General features: G+C 36.2%; 1 protein-coding gene across 1 annotated transcript; it reads right to left on the bottom strand.

The window, feature by feature from the left end:
• Positions 1-16,593: 16,593 nt before the first annotated feature.
• On the bottom strand, positions 16,594-20,717 carry LOC136231307 (uncharacterized). Its single transcript, XM_066020650.1, has 5 exons — positions 20,477-20,717; positions 19,877-19,950; positions 17,974-19,628; positions 17,759-17,877; positions 16,594-17,074 (listed from the first exon to the last, which is right to left on the bottom strand). The coding sequence occupies exon 3, from the start codon at positions 19,385-19,387 to the stop codon at positions 18,449-18,451; it is 939 nt and encodes a 312-aa protein (XP_065876722.1). The 5' UTR covers positions 19,388-19,628; positions 19,877-19,950; positions 20,477-20,717; the 3' UTR covers positions 16,594-17,074; positions 17,759-17,877; positions 17,974-18,448.
• Positions 20,718-20,844: the final 127 nt, after the last annotated feature.

The following is a 20,844-nucleotide window of genomic DNA, read 5'->3' as shown; positions in this document are numbered from 1 at the left end:
CTTTGCCTGCCTAATACCAAGACCCCCCCTGTTTTTAGGCTGGCAAGCTTCCTTCCACGGGACCAGGTGAACCTTTCTCCCATCTCCAGACTCACCCCACAGGAAACGCCGATTTATCTTATCCAGGTCACTAAGGACAGGCTCAGGAAGCTTACAGGCCTGCATGATGTGGTTCGGAGCAGCGCAGTTAACTGACTGGATCAAGGTAAGGCGACCTGCAAGGGAAAGAGAATTAGCTTTCCAACTAGCACACAAACCATTAGTTTTGTCCAAAATATCCTTGAAAGAGGCTTTGGAAACCCTGTCACTGTGAAGAGGAACCCCAAGATACTTCCCCAAAGAGTTCGTCAGAGGTATGCCAGAGAGCTCACTCAGCCTTCTGCACAAGCTATTGTCCATATTTTTGGAACATAGCATACGGGACTTTTGGATGTTAACCTTCTGGCCAGAAGCCTCGCAAAAACAATCAAGGATATCCATAACTGTTTTAATTTGCTCCTCATTACCCTCAACGAAAAGCATGACGTCATCAGCAAAGAGTAAATGGGTAATAGGGGGGCAATGTCTATTGATAGAAACAGGGTGGAGAGTCCCTTTGCACACCGCCTCTTGGATCAGGTGAGACAGTCTTTCCATGGCAATAACAAAGAGGAAGGGACTCATAGGATCTCCTTGACGAATTCCCCTGGAGGGAGAAAACTCATCCGACATGTCCCCATTGATCATGACCTGGAAAACAGGAGAGGAGATACACTTCTCAATCAAAATCCTCCAGTTCTCCAGGATGCCAGCTTTGGCTAAACTATCCAGAAGAAAGCTCCAGTTCAATCTATCATAGGCTTTCTCCAGATCCAGTTTAAGGGCCACAATCCCTTTCTTACCTTTCTTAATCTTCATAGAATGGACAACCTCCTGGGCAATAACAACGTTATCCATCAATTGTCTACCAGGAACAAAGCTCCCTTGGTTCTGGCTAATAATATCCGGAAGGATCTTCCGGATTCTATTAGCCACAATCTTAGTAATAGCTTTATACAAAACATTACAAAGACTGATGGGTCTCATCTGGAGGAAGGAGGAAGGCTTAACAACCTTAGGAATCAAGACAAGGAGGGTTTTATTAACCGACCTGGTATCGTTATAGCCACCAAAAACACCTAACACAAAACTACATATGCCCTCCTTAACAGTATTGATGCGGATTCTTGCGAAGAACCCGATCTAAGGGATAAGTGTACCCCGTCGTTATCAAGTAATAAATTTCTGGGTTTAAGTCCAGGTTATCGTCCACAGGATTTATTTCTGCAAGTACCGAATTACTAAGTCTCGGATGTTATCTAGGCTTAAGGGGTTTGAGTTGGTTTTGTTTAATTAATCTACTCCTAGGTTGGTTTGCACTAATCCTAACTAGATTATCTAATTCTGACTAAGTTATTCTAACCCTAACTAAATTACTCTACCCCTAATTAAGTTAAACTACTCCTAAGTGATCTTTTGTCAATGCAATCATCTAAAGGATCATGGAGGGATACGATGATAATGGAAATAGATTGTTTAAACAATTGAATTAAAATCTAAGTCACTTGTGTTCGAGGCGATTAACCCGACCTATCCTCCTAAAGTTCCTAGTTCGTGATTCCCTTATAAGGCCGAAACTAGCTCTAAGGCTCAGTAATTTGGGCTTAATCTTTTATAGGGTCGTCAATCCTATAGGCACTGACTAGGTCAGATTCGGCTCGCAATATATGCCAACTTGATTTTGGGATTATCGAATGAGTTAAACCAATCAAACAAAGCGTAAGACAAAGATTCAAAGCATTAAAACAATTGAAGAAACAAAACTATTATATTAATCAAAGATGGAGAACATTGTCACGAAGTTACAATAAGCCTAAGATTCATAGCATGTATCATAGGATAAACAAGTTATAAAAGAAGAAAAATCCCTTTCAGGGAACCTGTCAACCAATGCAGGCGTCTTCCTAGGACTTAAGGATGGAGCTCGAGCAATCCTCGGTGAATGGAGCTTTGGAGGCGTCTTCAATGGAGGTTTGAAGGTTTTTGGAGGAGGTGGAGAGGATTTCTCGAGGTGGAAGATAAGAAAATTACAAAAACAAAAGATATCTAATTTACAATTGGAAATTCCTATTTATAGCCGCGTCTCGGGTCTCGTTTTGACCTAATTTCGTGTCCTTATTGGTGTAGGAAGATGTGGGGCCGAACGTGGCTTCGTGGGGGCGGAATTGGTCTTTTTGACCAATTCCCGCAGGTCTGCTCGCCGAGCAGGAAAGGTTGCTCGCCGAGCAGGCCTCCAGAGGCCTGCTCGCCGAGCAGAAATGGCCCGGAGGGCCCTGCTCGCCGAGCGTTTTCGCCCGAAGCGCGCTCGATCGGTACCGGATGACTTCCAAACCCTTTTTCGTCTGAACTTACACCTGCACACGCATAAAAACTCCAGAAAACATTAGTCCAAAAGCCGAATTGATCCGTCAATCGCTTATTTTGAGCAAACGCTTCGTTTGGTGCGACTTTTGACGGACCAATTAGCTTCAAAAGATAACGGAATTCTATTATGCGTGTTATTTCGGCCGTATTTGCCTAAATTGATCACAAAACGAGCCTAAACGACGAAAAGTAAATAGAATGCTTCCAATTTCTAACTAACTCACACAAAAGCATTTAAATGCGAGAATTGCTCGCTTATTAGCCAAATAAACCTAAAAACCGTCCTAAAACCGTACCCAAAGATAGGGGGTTTTGACCCCTATCAAACCTCCTCGCACTTAAAACTTTACTTGTCCCCAAGTAAACTAAAAAACTAAACCCGCCATCACAAGCAAGCTAGAAAACTTCCCAGTTTGACTAGGTGCTTGACACAATTTCGAGCATCTGTAATTACATGCATTCGGAAATACAAAGTAGAGACACGATATCCAAAAGCCACATTTCAATTACAATAGGTCATAGTTTTAAGTAAAGGAACACATGTTCAATTGAACGAGCTTGAGGGGATCGCTAAGTAAAACACCTCACCATAGGTAGTTCACTCATTCACACAATTTTGGTGGCTAAAGTGTTTACTCTCGGCTTATATTCTTGCTTAGGATTACGTTGATTTTGAACGTTCATCCGAGTTCCTCTACTATGCTATATGACTCCGATGATATCAAAAATAGCCTCTAATTGGGGTTGTAATGTGGTTAGAGGGTTAAAGGTACAACAAAGGTTAAGTGTTCTAGCGCTACAACAACAAAGTTTAAATGGCTTTAGCAAATATGAAGTGATTGAGCTTCTTATTCGTCCCTTATTGTTTTCTTTTTGGGATGTTTTCTTTGAGACATTTTTGATTTTTCTAAGAACTAGGGAATGGAGTTCTTCCCTTTTGTTCGTCTCTTTTCTTTTCTTTTTCTTTTTCTGTTTTTCTTCTTCTTTTTTTTTTCTTTTGGGATAGTGATGCTCATTCACTTCTTAGCCTTTTGGCTTGCTACTATAATGCCATAAACAACGATAAAGCGCTAGAGAAAAACAAAGGCTCAATTTGAGCTTTGCAAAAACAAAGGTTAAGTAGCGAACCAAGTTGTGGTTCGCAAAAACGGGTTAGAACGAAAGAAAAATCTACAAACTACAAAAATGTCGGCTCAAAGGGGCTTCCTAAAGTGGATGAAAAAGAAAAACAAGGTAAAGAAAAGGTTAATTCTAATGAGGCTGATTCATCGTTTATCATCTCAAATCATTGCATGTAGGTTCAACACAGTATTAGGTGCAAAATCTGTAATCTTCCACAAGTCAAAGCATTCACACAAAAATGTCAAGAAAAAGAGCTTTTTGATGTTCGCTCTTAGGCTCAAATTCAACTCACAATTCTTTGGGTTTCAATTTTGTGTTTACTAGTTTTCCCCAAACTCAAGTTTAATATCACATGCCTTCAATTCTTAAGTTATCTACCTAAGTAATGATTTTAGCATTTCTTCAAAAGTAGGGTCTAAATGCAAACTGTAGCTCATGCTTTTACAGATACAAGAGTTGTGTCCTACGCCTAAACTAGTTGTCATGCAATTTTAGATTCGGTTTTCAGCCCTCAAAGACAAATAATGAAGTTTAGATTCGAAGGAGGTTCACGGTTTTAGGTCCTAAACATGCAAAAACATAAGTAAAGCAGAAATAAAACACCAAAACGCAAACCTAAACTAGACACGACGCAACAAAAATTTAAAAATTTATACAATTTTTGTAAGTTTGTCTACCCCTCCTCCTCACACTAAAATTATGCAATAAGTTCCAACATTGCATCATAAATCATGAAGTACGAGTGTAAAAAGTTAGGGTGGAGAAGAAAACTTACGGATTTTATCGCAATCGCAAAAGTTTGACGATTTGCGGTGGAAAATTTTTTTTTTTTTTTTTTAACCTGAAAACTGAAAAGTTTTATTAAAACTTGGGTTGCCTCCCAAGAAGCGCTACGTTATAGTCGGTGAGCTCGACATAGAATTCCCGCCTAGGTGTATGCTTCTACTCGCGTTAGGAATTCAAATTCCTGAATAAATAATCCGTACCTACAAAACGGATTAAGAGCCTCTAATAAGTTTAATGAAAGCAGGATGCCGAATTTAAACATATTATGAAAAAGTTTGGTTTGCTCCCTTTTGGATTCTCTTGGTAGGTCGAAGAGAATGAAAACTTCTGAGCATGAAACAAACCTAAACTTTTCTAATGTTTGAGGAAAAGGTACTTGAGATACACAAGTTTTGATTTGATCTTTTATCTCTACCACATGATTTAGAATTTCAGATTTTGAACCGGGGTTGCTTACCGCTTCCGGTTCTTCACTTACCTCGAGTGATGCATGTGATAGTGGACTTGGTTCTACCTTTTTGTCATTCCTCAAAGAGATGGCTTGAGCTGATTCCCTTTGTGGGATTTCTATGTTTTCCTTTATGCTTGGGAGAGCATCTCGGGATTGCTTTTGCATCTCTTGGTTTATTTGAGCCAGTTGGTTGCTCAAGTCCTTGCAAACCTCCTCGTTGATTGTAAGTCGGGCTGATATTCCTTTCAAAGGGGACAACACCTCATCTCGTGAGCTAGAGGGTTGTGGAGGAACTTGGCTTGCTTGTTCGTAAGGGAACATTCCCAATTCGTTTTCCCTGTGCTCATTAACAAACCTTTGGTGATTACCCACAAAACTTACACTTTCATTGGTTTTGAGGCTCAGATTTGCCATCAAGATATCCATTTTCTCATTTAAGTCGGCCATGGAGGGATTGGGAGCCTCATTCTCCAGGGTATGAATGTATTGTCTTGATGGGATAGTAAACTTTTGAGCTTGCCACTCGACTTTTTCTTGCCAATTCATTGATCAGAGAATGCTGAGAAAAAGTGAAGTTCTAGCACAAAAGTTGATAAGTAACAGTATACAGATATGAACAAGTATAGAAACGTATAAAGAAATCATATATCAACAAGTATAAATGATATAAACAAAGATATTCACAATGAATGCCTAAACTAACAAATCAACCTTTGGTTCGATATTGCAGAAGAAATAAATCCCCGGCAACGGCGCCAAAAACTTGATGCGGATTCTTGCGAAGAACCCGATCTAAGGGATAAGTGTACCCCGTCGTTATCAAGTAATAAATTTCTGGGTTTAAGTCCAGGTTATCGTCCACAGGATTTATTTCTGCAAGTACCGAATTACTAAGTCTCGGATGTTATCTAGGCTTAAGGGGTTTGAGTTGGTTTTGTTTAATTAATCTACTCCTAGGTTGGTTTGCACTAATCCTAACTAGATTATCTAATTCTGACTAAGTTATTCTAACCCTAACTAAATTACTCTACCCCTAATTAAGTTAAACTACTCCTAAGTGATCTTTTGTCAATGCAATCATCTAAAGGATCATGGAGGGATACGATGATAATGGAAATAGATTGTTTAAACAATTGAATTAAAATCTAAGTCACTTGTGTTCGAGGCGATTAACCCGACCTATCCTCCTAAAGTTCCTAGTTCGTGATTCCCTTATAAGGCCGAAACTAGCTCTAAGGCTCAGTAATTTGGGCTTAATCTTTTATAGGGTCGTCAATCCTATAGGCACTGACTAGGTCAGATTCGGCTCGCAATATATGCCAACTTGATTTTGGGATTATCGAATGAGTTAAACCAATCAAACAAAGCGTAAGACAAAGATTCAAAGCATTAAAACAATTGAAGAAACAAAACTATTATATTAATCAAAGATGGAGAACATTGTCACGAAGTTACAATAAGCCTAAGATTCATAGCATGTATCATAGGATAAACAAGTTATAAAAGAAGAAAAATCCCTTTCAGGGAACCTGTCAACCAATGCAGGCGTCTTCCTAGGACTTAAGGATGGAGCTCGAGCAATCCTCGGTGAATGGAGCTTTGGAGGCGTCTTCAATGGAGGTTTGAAGGTTTTTGGAGGAGGTGGAGAGGATTTCTCGAGGTGGAAGATAAGAAAATTACAAAAACAAAAGATATCTAATTTACAATTGGAAATTCCTATTTATAGCCGCGTCTCGGGTCTCGTTTTGACCTAATTTCGTGTCCTTATTGGTGTAGGAAGATGTGGGGCCGAACGTGGCTTCGTGGGGGCGGAATTGGTCTTTTTGACCAATTCCCGCAGGTCTGCTCGCCGAGCAGGAAAGGTTGCTCGCCGAGCAGGCCTCCAGAGGCCTGCTCGCCGAGCAGAAATGGCCCGGAGGGCCCTGCTCGCCGAGCGTTTTCGCCCGAAGCGCGCTCGATCGGTACCGGATGACTTCCAAACCCTTTTTCGTCTGAACTTACACCTGCACACGCATAAAAACTCCAGAAAACATTAGTCCAAAAGCCGAATTGATCCGTCAATCGCTTATTTTGAGCAAACGCTTCGTTTGGTGCGACTTTTGACGGACCAATTAGCTTCAAAAGATAACGGAATTCTATTATGCGTGTTATTTCGGCCGTATTTGCCTAAATTGATCACAAAACGAGCCTAAACGACGAAAAGTAAATAGAATGCTTCCAATTTCTAACTAACTCACACAAAAGCATTTAAATGCGAGAATTGCTCGCTTATTAGCCAAATAAACCTAAAAACCGTCCTAAAACCGTACCCAAAGATAGGGGTTTTTGACCCCTATCAAGTATCCCAGTGTTTATGATAAAAACTAGCGGGGATACCATCAATCCCAGGAGCCTTAGTGGACCCTATGCTAGAGAAGGCCAGATCAATCTCTTTAAGGTCAATAGGATGGAAATCATCTTTAATAGCCTCCTCCCCCAAACGAGGAAAGGAAATACCAGAGTGGGCACTCTCCAAGTCCACAGCTTCCTCTCTAAACAGGTCCTTGTAGAAATCAAGGGCTGAGCGACGAATGTCTTCCTCCTCAAAAATCCACTCGCCACTAGCGTCCTTGATAGCATCAATCCTATTCCTCTGTCTCCTAATGATCGTAGAGAGATGAAAAAACCTGGTATTTCGATCCCCGTCTTGAATCCAGGTCTTCCTAGACTTCTGGAACCAAAGAAGCTCTTCCTGTCTAAGCACAGCTTCCAACTCGTTCTGGAGAGCTCTAAGGTGACCATTTAAGCTATGGTCGAAACGAGCCTCCAAGCAACGCTGAACGCCTTCCATCCTCCTCAAGAGTTTATTCTTCCTCCTGATAATATGGCCAAAGATGTCTTTATTCCAAACAACCACCTTCCTTCTGAATTCCTCAGCAGCGAGGAGAACATCAGAGTGGGGATGCCAATTGGTTTTCACGAAATTCCTAAAGTCGGGATGAGAATCCCAAGCCACAAGATATCTAAAGGGTCTGTTACCTTTCAGCCGGTTACCTTTGACCAAATTAATGAGGATAGGGCAATGGTCAGAGTGACGGAAGGGGAGATTCAGCACCTTGACCTCAGGAAACCTACAGATAGCCGCAACATTAGCATACACCTTATCCAACCTCACAAACAAGCTATTTCTTTTCCAGGTAAATTTGTGGCCAGCAGCACCCAAGTCTGAAAGCCCACACAGATCCATACTACGCTTGTGGTTAAGGCACCGGTTCACATAATGATTACCCCCTCCTCTCTGATCACTTAAAAGGGCAATATCATTAAAATCCCCGGCCACCAACCAAGCCTCCACCATGTTAGAGCTAATAGAATGAAGGATCTCCCACAGCCTTGTACGATTAGAAAGAACAGGATCGGCATAAACAAATGTAACAAAGAAAGGTTTATTACCAGGGTAGCACACCTTACTATGAATGAACTGACAATCCATACTAACAATATCAATATTAACAAGACCTGGCTTCCAAAAGAGCCAAATCCCCCCTAGCCCGGCCAATAGCCTCCGATCTGACACAATTCCAATTCTTAAACTTTCTAACCACCTCGTCTGCTTTGGCTCCACTGACCTTGGTCTCTAGAAGAACAAAACAGGAGGGGTTAAACTGTTTAATAAGATCATTAACATGAATGCGGGTTGCCTTGCTCGCCGCACCTCTAACATTCCAAACAAAGAAATCCATCAGAAAGGAAGACTACTAACACAAGCCCAAACCCTAGATCAGGTATTTATTCGGGGCTCCAAAGAGCCTAGAGGAAGTCCCAGAAGGTCCCCTTTTAGCCCAAGAGTCTAACCCATTAAGGTTCTTCTTAGGTTTCACTTTAAGTTTCTTCATGTTCATCTTACTCACTCCTATAGCTTTTCCAATAGGAGCATCCACAGGAGGATTCAGAGAAACAACCTTACTACTCGACCCTTCCCCTGTAGAAAGGTGAGACTGGGAGCTCCCTTTATCCTTAGCATCAGAGACAAAGAGGGGATTAATAGATTTACCCCGACTAGAAACAGGCTCGACCGATTCCAGACCAGGCAAGCTCAAATCAATCTGTTCATTGGAAGGGTCTGATTCCCGACCTTCCTCCAGGGACAAGACACCGAACCAAGACCCCGAGCCAAAAGCTGAGACCACACCAGCCTCACTCATCTTCTTGATATTCGGGGGTCTGACCTTGATCTCAGGGGCAATCTGGAGCGTAGTCATCTTCCGACTAATATCCGGCGGATGAATAGAACTAACATTAGCACTTGGCTTCCTTCTCACTGACCTCTTGGCCAGCATCCATGGCCCAAAACTCCTTTCTTCCCCCTGACTTTTCTCAGCTCCACCTATGATAGGTTGCATCAACTCCTCCGCCTCCTTCCTCTTCTTAGGACATCCCTCAAATGTATGGCCAAACATACCACATTCAAAACAGATATTATGTATACCTTCATATTCAATATGAAAAACCTTATTCTGAATACAGAATTGAGAAAGAAGAGGCTTAGCAAGATCAATATCAATACAGACCCTGGCAAACTTGCCTCTTACTGCCCCAATGGTAGTCTTATCGATATGGTGGACTTTACCAACCAGGCTACCAATCTTGTTCAGGAATCTATCACTATAGTATTCAAGAGGAATGCCTGGGAACCTAACCCAAGTAAGGATTCTGTTAACAGAGCAGTCATGGGGGTCAAAATTTGGGACCCAAGGTCTCAGAGCCAAAACATGATTGGAGATAATATACGGTCCACCATTGACCACCGCATTGTAATCCTCAGCCCTTGTGAATCTAATGACATAATAGTCATTATCAAGGTCAGTGATGGTAACCTTCCCTTTTTTAGCCCATTGAGCCTGAATCCTCTGGGCAAAGTAGTTGAAACTGATTCTTTTCCCCAAAACAGTGACAATTAATGCCAATTTCCACTTGGATCTCATGACCCGCTTGTCTTCTGAGGAAAGACGGATCCTAGGACACAAAGGGTTCTCAGGCTGACCATCCTCAGAATTAGAATCGGAGAGAAACTCCCCATCATCGTTCTCAAAAGTATCCTCCTCCATCATGGGTTCCTCCTCCACCACCCCTAACAACTTATCCCTCCAGGAGGGAGCTCCCCCATCCTTTTGATAACCTTGGGCATGCTGGCCCTGAGTAACCCGAGTGCCTGGGGATGAAACACCTTCCATAGTTTGTCTCGGAAGTAAAAGACTTAAGTCCCCCGACACAAATGCCTGCGCGGCCTGCGCAAGCCGCAAAGAATACCCTGCTTGCGTGACCGGCACTCCCAGAGCACCAAGCGCAGGATGCGTTCCCCCCATCACAACGTTCTGCTCAACCCCACGGTCCACAACCGAAAACATCGGACCTTCTCCTTCCCCAACGCCAGACGCGGCAGCCGCAGAATCATCCCTTCCTTGATCCAGATCGGCCACCCCAACCACCGAAACAGGCATCGAATTAACCAGATCCGCCTCCCCACCATCAGCCCACTCCGATCTACTACGATCCCTGGACCGATCCCTCGGTCTTTCGTTACTCCACCGTCTACCCCGAGGAGATCCTTCCGATCTCCCATCATCAGCCGCCCAAGCCTCCTCCTGTACCAGATCTGCACCCAGCCCGCGCCCCGCAACCGGACTCGCCAGATCCAACACCGGCCTTCCGCCCGCCTTCACCGACCAATCCACCCTTCCCTTCGCAGCCGCCTTCGTCATCGCCACAGAGAGAGAGAGAGAGAGAGAGAAAAGGAAAAAGACTCGTATTTGGAGGAGTCTATTTATTTAGATATAACTAATTGAGAGAGAGAGAGAGAGAGAAAAAAAAATTGAGTTATAAAATTGATCCTGTGTTTTAGAGAGAGAAGATAGATCTGAAAGAGAGGAGATAGATCTAAAAGAGAGAAAAAGATCTAAAAGAGAGAAATAGATCTGAGAGAGAGAATATAAATCTCAAAATTCTCCATCTTCATAAAATTTTCCACCATGACAACAGATCTGAGAGAGAGAAGATAGATCTGAAAAAGAGAAGATAGATCTAAAAGAGAGAGAAAGATCTAAAAGAGAAGAGATAGATCTCAAAACTCTCAATCTTCATAATTACATCTACTTATTAATGATATGACAGTCAGTTAGAGATGAAAAATAGCGTAACATACATATAATAGATATTAATATTAACTATGAGAGTTAGTGTTCGTTGTCGTCTTTTTCTCTTTCTATTCTCGATTCGGTAAGTGTCACATTATTAACATGTGAAAGTTAATTCATGGTCAAATGGAATTTAATGCATATAAGTGAATAAACGTTACGTTTATTGTGTCGTTATTTGGAACTATGAAGGTTTCTGTATAATATATTAATGTTAATTGCTTTTATAGAGTAGATTTTAATTTGCTCTTCCTTGGTATATGAAGTTAAAATTATACTTTATCTTGTATTAATTTTATTAAGTTGGTATTTAAATAGAAAATTTATCTTGTCAACTCTTTCTTTTTCTCTTTTTATTATCGATTTAGTTAAGTGTCACATTATTAACATATGAAAGTTAATTGTAGTGAAGTTCTTAGCCTAGTAGTTGAGAGCTTACCTATAGCTAGGGGGTCATGGATTCGAATCACATTCGTGTCTGGTGGGGATTTTTCTTTTTTCTTTCATATGTAAGCGTATTGTGCGCAAAATTTTTTATAAATAAAATGTAATACATATAAGTGAATAAACGTTAAGTTTATTGTGTCGTTATTTGAAACTATAAATGTTTCCATATAATATATTAACGTTAAATGATTTTATACAGTAGTAGATTTTAATTTGCTCTTTCCTGACATATGAAGTTAAAATTATAGTTTATCTTGTATTAATTTTATTAATTTAGTATTTAAATAGAAATTTTATCTTGTCATTTTCTTTTCTTCTTTTTCTTCTCATCCAAAAATATTATAATAATATATTTAGCACTATAATTATTGAGGAAGAACAAATTACAATCTAAATAACATTATATAAATAGAGATGAAAAACTTGTAGACCTGGCATCTACTTATTAATGATGTGACATTCAACTAGAGATGAAAAATAACGTAACATACATGTAATATATATTAACATTAACTATGAGAGTTACTGTTCATCGTTGTCTTTTTTCTTTCTATTCCCGATTCGTTTAAATGTCACATTATTAGCATATGAAAGTTAATTCATAGTCAAATGGTCAAATGTAATTTAACATATAGAAGTGAAATAAACGTTAAGTTTATTGTGCCGTTATTTAAGACTGCGATTGTACTATGTATTAACTTTAAATGCTTTTATATAGTAGGTTTTAATTTGTTCTTTCTTGGTATATGAAGTTAAAATTATACTTTATCTCGTCTTAATTGTATTAGGCAAAAGCTAACGAGATAAAGAAAATAATTGTCATTAATTACTACATTGAAAGAATAAATAAAAGGATGTTATTATTGATCATTAATCATTTTTTACTAATTGATCATTAATCTTTTTTTTACTAATTAATCATTAATCATTTTTTTGACTAATTGATCATTAATTATTCCATTTTATTCCCACCATAACATCTCATTCCCTCTATTTTTTATGAGTTGTTAATTATAATTTTTCTTTTATTTTATGAGTTGAAAATCCTATTTTTTTATTTGGTGGGGATGAGAAATGATTGCTAAATTGGACAGATGAAATGGCGAGAAGGAAGTGGAGAGGATGTTCAGGCCTTAAATTTCAAAGGCCAATTTGATTATTTTTTTTGTTGGTGGAAAGGAAGTGAGGACATGAATTGAAAGAAAAAAAAATCTGCAGAAATTAAAAGAAAAAAATCTCAAAATGAATGTGAAATGGTGGGAAATATTATGGAGGGAATGAGATGTTATGGTGGGAATAGAAAATAGAGGGAACGAGATGTTATGGTGGGAATAAAATTGAGTAATTAATGATCAATTAGTAAAAAAAAATGATTAATGATCAATAATGACATCCTTTTATTTATTCTTTTAATGTAGCAATTAATGACAATTATTTTTCTTATTTAGCCCCTCGGGGCGCCCGTTAGCGGGCTCGATATTTAAATAGGAAATTTATCTTGCCAACTCTAGGTTTTAATTCAATGCATCATGATTAAGAGATTCTTTTTTATGAAAATATTAAAAAATTAATAAATTTAGGGTATGTTTAGTTTGATTGTTGTTCACTTTTTCTTCTTGTTGATAGATGATAAATATTAGTTGATTTTGTTTCCAAATTTAAGATCTAAATAACATAAAGTTAATTAACGACTTTTCAAAAATTGTTGAATTGACATCTACTTATTAATGATATGACTAGAGGTGGCAAAATGACACACGACACGAACACGACACGGATTTTTAGTGTTAGTGTTGAGCTTAATAGGTAATGGGTCATTTTTGGGTTGACACGAAATTGACACGCTAATTTTTGGGTTGGGTTAGTGTTGATATGTGAACCCGAAAACGACACGAAATGACACGGATATTGAAAATTATTGTTATATTCTCTCGTGTTTTTTATGTTATTTTATTAATAAAGATAATAAAATTATAATTATTAATTGCAAATATTGATTTGAATTTCTTAAATGGTTATAAACACATTACATGACCCTCTAACATGATATTATCGAACTTTTCGATAATTATTGTTAACATACTAATATAAAAATGACATAAAATGTTTAAAAACAGTACCATATCTTCTTATATTTTTAAGAGTTATTATTAATATATATGCATAACAAAATTACATGTAACCCGAAAACACGACACGAAATCGACACTAACCCGAATAGGTTAACACGACTTTGACACGAAAGTTTTTGGGTTGGGTTTGGGTTTACTCTTTTTGACACGAACCCGAAATGACACGACACGAACACGACAATTGCCAGGTCTAGATATGACACTCAGCTAGAGATGAAAATAACGTAATATACACGTAATAATGAGAGTTACTGTTCAGCGTTGTCTCTTTCTCTTTCTATTATAGATTCGGTTAAGTGTCACATTATTAACATATGAAAGTTAATTCATGGTCAACTGTAATTTAAAGCATATAAGTGAAATAAACATTAAGTTTATTGTGACGTTATTTAAGACTACGATTGTTTTATCATATATAACGTATTCACTTTAAATGCTTTTATACAGTAGGTTTTAATTTGTTCTTTCTTGGTATATGAAGTTAAAACTATACCTTATCTCGTATTAATTTTATTGAGTTAAGTCATATTCTTTTTCACTTAATTTCAGTATCAGTAATTTCAGTTCAGTTCATTTCAGTTTAGTTCAGTTCAGTTCAATAATTTATCATTATTTATTATAATTATAATTATTTATATATAATTTGTTATAATTTATATATTATTTATAATTTATTATTATCTATATATATATATATATTTATATTATTTATATTTTAACATTCTTTATATATAATTCATCATTATTTATTATAATTATAATTATTTATATATAATTTATAATTTATTATATATAATTTATTGTTATTATCATTATAAGCTTATTTATTTTAATTATTACTATTTTTAAAGTTTAATATTATCATTATTGTTAAGTTCAGTTCAGTGGCATCAGTGGCGGATCTAAGATTTGAAGGAGGGGGGCAAAACTCAATGTAAATTTTTTTTAGACAAAATAGCATTAATTGAAAAAAATATACTTTAGTACATAATTGTTATTCGATACAAAATGTCTTAAAATAAAAAAAAAATTCTAATGCTAAGTAGATCGACGATTACGAGGTGGCAATTGACATCTACGATCTGTTATAGCTTGAAAACGATCCAAAATATCTTCATTATCAATGTTGATGAAGATATCCTTCGAGCTAAATACTGTCAAACAGTCATTCAGCCAATCATCTGACATTCGATTTCTCAAATCAGAGTTTACAATATTCATTCCTAAAAATACTCTTTCAACAGATCCCTAAGGTTAACATCAAATTCTTCAATCTGTTTTCTTTGTCCATGATTACTAACTATATCATTTGGGTTAAACTCAGTATTAGGATTTGAATTAAGAAGTATTTGTGCATTGGGACTACTACTGCTAGATAATTCATCAACCGAACATCGTGCTCTTTTAAACACAAATTTGTCCATTAACCTACATAAATGAATAATGCCAATCAATTCAATCAATTGACAAAACAAATTTACAATACACACAAAATATGCCAACAATAAAAAAAACCCACCACAACATGAAAACCCACGGCATGGAGAAAACCCATCAACCTAAAATTACCCATCTATCATCATCATCTATTATTCTTCAAAATAAATAAAATATGCCATCATCAATCAACCTAATTTATACATGGTTATCCAATTTAACACATGAATTAAAATTAAAGGGTATAAGTTAACTAACCTAAACCCGAAATTTGAAATTGAGGTGTTGTTGGAGACGGTGGCCGGCTGGTGGCGACACTACTCGGTCGGAGAAGGAAGACGTTGGTCAGACGGAGAGGAGGAGTTCAAAGCTTGGAGGAGGAGAGAGCTCGGCTGGCTGCTATTCAAAGAATCGATCGGCTGCCTCTTAGCCTCTACCTATATACTGCTTCTTTTTATATCAAAAATTCACAAGGCAAAACGACGTCGTTTTGGACTAATAAATTTTTTTTATTCTTGATGAAGGGCGGGCAAATGCCCACTTTGACCCCCCTAAATCCGTCCCTGAGTGGCATGCAGTTCAGTTCAAATCAATCAAAGAGAACGTGACCTTAATATTTAAATAGGAAATTTATCTTGCCAACTCTAGGTTTTAACTCAAGGCATCATGATTAAGAGTTTTTTTTTATGAAAATATTAGAAAATGTAATTAATTTAGGGTATTTTAGTTTGATTGTTATTCATTGTTTATTTTTGTTGATAGATGGTAAATATTAGTTGATTTTTTTTTCAAATTGTTATATTATATAGATAAAATAATTTTAAAATTAACTAATAACTTAGTAAAACTTGTAGACCTGGCATCTACTATGATGTGACACTCAACTAGAGATATCAAAAATAACGTGATATACATGTAATAGATATTACATTAACGATAAGAGTTATTTTTCGTCGTTCTCTTTTTCTTTCTCTTCTCAATTTGGTTGAGTATCACATTAATTCATCGTTAAATGTAATTTGACGCATAAAAGTGAAATAAAATTTAATTTTATTGTGTCGTTATTTAAGACTGTGATTGTTTTATCCATATAATGTATTAAAGTTAAATGCTTTTAGACAATATGTTTTTATTTGCTCTTTCTTGGTATATGAAGTTAAACTTGTACTTTATCTCGTATTAATTTTATTAAGTTAGTATTTAAATAGGAAATTTATCTTGTCGAGATAAATTTTATTAAGTTAGTATTTAAATAGGAAATTTATCTTGTCAACTCTAGGTTTGAACTCAACGCATAAGAGTTTCTATTTATGAAAATATTAATAAATTAATAAATTTAGAGTATTTTAGTTTGATTGTTGTTCATTGTTTCTCATTGCTGATAGATGGTAAATGTTAGACCTTGTTTGATAACAAACTTAATGACTTAAATTAAAATATTAAGCACTTGTAAAAAAGCGCTAGGCGCTAGTCGCGCGGACAGGGGCCTTGGAGATTAATCGGGATTAATCGGTTTTGAATTTTTTAATTTTTTTAAATAAAATATTATTTAAATATAATTAAAATATGAATTATACTATCTAAAAAATAATAATAAAAAATATTTAAGATAAAAAATATTTTAATATTTGTTATATTAATAACCTTAAAAAATAAAAATAACACATCAATGACATAATAAGGTAACAAAATAATATTACTTTAAACTTAACCTACTCTAATTCCACTTCATCTCCATATTCTTCAAGTTCAAAAACTTCTTCATTTTCTTCCTCAAAATCATAATTCATATCTTCTTCTACATCCTCTTCATCCAAAACAAAATCTTCTTCAAGTTCTCTTATTTTTTGAATCCTTGAACTTCTTCTAGGCTCGAGATCTTCTTCATTTTCATCGAACACAAGGTCCTCATCTCCACCTTCAACAACCCAACCTTGTGCACTAATAGCTTCATTAGAAAGAAGAACATCCACTCTTTTTTCTAATTGTCTTTTCTTTTTGTTGAGAACTTTGGCATTGAATTGAACATAAACTAGATTGTTCAACCTTGACACATCAAGCCTATTTTTTTTCTTGGTATGAATCTAATAAAAAATAATAAATAAATAAAAGTGAGTATAAAAAGTAAAAATTCAATAATAAATAAACTAGTAATTAATGTGTGAAAATAAACTAGTAATGAATCATGTATTGTTGATAGCTAATGACCAAACCAAATATATAACTATACTAAGTCAGATTTATTAATCAGATTTATTATGCAGTTCAAAGAATTGTAGTTCAAACATTTAATATATACAAAATGAGGGTCGCAAGCTGTGTTGTTTATGTTAACCTGCATCAAAGATCACCACTAGATATAATATAACCACATGTTTTACTAACACATTTGCACAAATTAATTAACTTGCTAATCAAATGACAGGTCTAAATACATTGTGTTCTGCTTGTAAACATCATCAATTAGTTAATTGTTGTTTCTTCAGTGAAATAATTTGATATTTACTTCACTAATTAGTTCCTCATTTGATATCTTTAGCAAATAGAGTTTTTTTATTATAGTTGAGAGTTGACATGTAAAAATCTTTCTAAGAGCATCAATATTATTAAGTTTGCAATTTATTCTAAGAGCATCAGTATTAATTATTAAGCAAAAATACTTGTGGTGGGGTCAGTTTTCCTAGGCTGATCCCGGGCTGAGTGACTTTTTGTTTTGTTTTTTCATTTCTTATCCTACCAAAAAAAAAAAATTAAGCAAAAATACTTACCCCCTCAAAAGTACTCCAAGCCCTTTCACATCCGGATGAACTTGTTGTCAAACCGAGCACTCTTTTAGCCAAAATTTGCAATTTTGGTACATGATTTCCATAAATATTCCACCAACCAACTACAAAAAAAATATAGCAAACAAACATAGTTACAAATAATCAAATAAAGCAAAATAAAAATGAAATAAATAAAAATGATTACAATACGTTCTTACCCGGATTATAATTTTCATTATCTTGTGAGCATCCATTCAAAGCAATAGGTTTCCCAAAACCCCCTCATTATTCAAGTACTTGTGCAATTCTACATTTATCAATTTATCTTGAAGCTCAACATCATCACTAAAGATCTTCTCTACACGTTCAAGAAATCCACTCATGACCACTCCATTATTTTGAATGCTTGGATCAACATATGTGTAATAAGGATTCAATAGATATTACACAAATCCCATTGATGGCTTTTGATCCCCATCAACAAGGTGAAGCACTTTAAATAAAGGGGCAAACACCTTCAAGCAAATACTTACTCCATTCTAAAAAGAATTATTCAAAGCAACACCGGCCGCCGCTTTCCCTTTTACACTCTTTGAGTGCTTGCTTGCAGTCCACTCAACACTAGTAATCATTGTTCTCAACTCATTCTTCTTCTCCATCAAGCTTTGTAAAGTAAGGAAAGTGGTTGCAAATCTAGTGACTCCCGGCCTCACTGTCTCTTTTCTTTGTAAATTTTCTCATTAAGTGCAAAGCCTTGTGATGTGCATAAATGTAGATTGTGAAACTCTTTGCCTTGTCAATCACGGTCTTGAATTTAGATAAGGTGCCAATTTCTTGAAGCAGAAGATTGATAGTGTGAGTTGCACAAGAAGTCCAAAATATTGATGGCCTCTTCAACCTTAACAAATCCTTCGCCGCCATGTTGTTTGAAGCATTATCTGTCACCACTTGAACAACACGTTCTTGCCTAATATCTTCGATGCACTTACCCACATATTCAAAAATATATTGACCGGTATGTGAATCATTTGATGCTTCCATGGAAGAAAGAAATGGTGTCCCTTCTGGACAATTGACACACAAATTCATGATACTTCTTCTTTTTCGATCACTCCATGCATCGGTCATGATAGAGCAACCATTCTTTCTCCATCCATCTTCTTGCTTCCCCAATAATCCTTCAGTTCTATCCACCTCTTCCTTCAACAATGACCCCCTTAAAAGATATTGAGTTGGTGGTTTGTAACCCAGGCCAAATTGCCCAATCGCTTCTACCACCCTCTTGAAACTATCATTCTCAATGGAATTGAAAGGAACAATGGATTCATACATCCACCTAGCCAAGAATTGATGCACTTTATATGTTCTTTCCTTGAAAACTAGATTATTGATATTTTGATTTTGGAGACTCTTCTTGTTTGGATCAATCTTAGATGCATAACGGTCTATAGATCCAATAAACTTTTGCTTCTTCCTTGTCTCATTTTCTCCATCCTCGTCCAATTCCATTTCCATCCCATCTTCTTCAATAACAACTTCTTCCCTGATAGTTCTTTTCGATGCAAACTTTTGTCTTTTCTTCATTTGGGCATTTTCAATAGCTTTGAAGCATTTTTCTATATCCTCAACCATAGTCTTGGTACAACTGCTAACACTCCCCTTGATTTGTGCAATGTGTTGCTTAAGTCGAAATATTTCACCACTCACTACTCTATTGCATAACAAACACTTCAATTTATCTGCATTCTTTGGGTTAACTTTAACTGCATAATTCCAACCTATATCACCTGAATTAGCCTTTAATTTCGAATTATCTTCGCTAGTTAACTCCACAGTTGAATTGGATGTAGAGGACGAAACAGTGCCTGTCACACTACATCAAAATAAAATTATAGACTTGTTATTTAAACATCATTCCAAAACATCACAACAACTAAAGAATATAACCATGTATCATAGCCTTAATTTCATAGACTTATTGTAACATCATTCCAAATTAATAACATCAAAACAAAATACTAGACTTTAATTTTCTAGACTTATTTTCTAGACTTATTGTAACACCACCTCTAACTAAGACTATCCAGATGACCAAAAATTAATAACACCAAAATAAAATACCTGGCTGACAGACCCTCTGCTCTTGCCTGATTAGAGTTCTGTTCAATTAATTAGAGAAGAAGTTTGAGAAATCCCTGCAAACACATGAAATAGATTATTCAATCATCATTGAAACCATTATCTAACATACCCATTAGCTAACATACTAACAAATTCATAAAGATGTTATAATTCATAATGGTGCTGAACTATAATCATCATTGCAATTTGCAACCATAAATTAATATAAGCATAAGCTAACATATTGATTTGATTTGGATCATTAATTTTATAACTTTAGAAATTGTAAGCTGACATACTAATTTGATTTGGAACATTAATTTTGTAACTTAACTTAATAAATTAATTGCATCAACTAAGGTAACTTTAGAAACAAATTCATCAAGAACTAACAAGAACAAGAAGACACAGCAATACACACATCAACACACAGTGACCGAATCTCTAATTAGAAAAGAAAGTGACTGAATCTCTAATTTAGCTTACAAAAGAGAAGACAGAACAGTTGAATGGTTTGAATTGAAATCTATATTTACTTTTAAAGTAGTAAATATGTCAACAATAACAAGTTAAGAACATATTCTACAGAAAATTTCATACCTGCTGCTGCGAAGAAGACAGATTAGTAAACATGTCACTGTCGGCACCGAGCTTCGCATGCGATAGTCTTCTACGATGGTATTCAACACTTCTGATTATGGCTTCAAGTTCTTCGCCTGCAATGGTCTTCTTCGATGGTCTTCTTCAAGTTCTTCATCATCTACGGTCTGGTCTTCGATGGTCTTCTTGGAGTCAGCGTTTCTAGAGGCTTCAAGATTAGGTTTTCTGTTTTTAGAGATACTACTTTAGTCTAGCTTTCTTTTTAGTTTTTTTAAGGTCCTCATTTTAAGTTAAAACGGTGTTTTAATTGGTTGGATAAAAAAATAAAAAAACGGTGTAAATATACCAAGGCGGCGATTTGCGCCTTG

Source organism: Euphorbia lathyris, chromosome 5 (assembly GCF_963576675.1).
Source record: "Euphorbia lathyris chromosome 5, ddEupLath1.1, whole genome shotgun sequence".
Lineage (NCBI taxonomy): Eukaryota > Viridiplantae > Streptophyta > Magnoliopsida > Malpighiales > Euphorbiaceae > Euphorbia > Euphorbia lathyris.
Note: the sequence above shows the minus strand (reverse complement) of the source record. Positions and strands in the feature narration are given on the sequence as shown.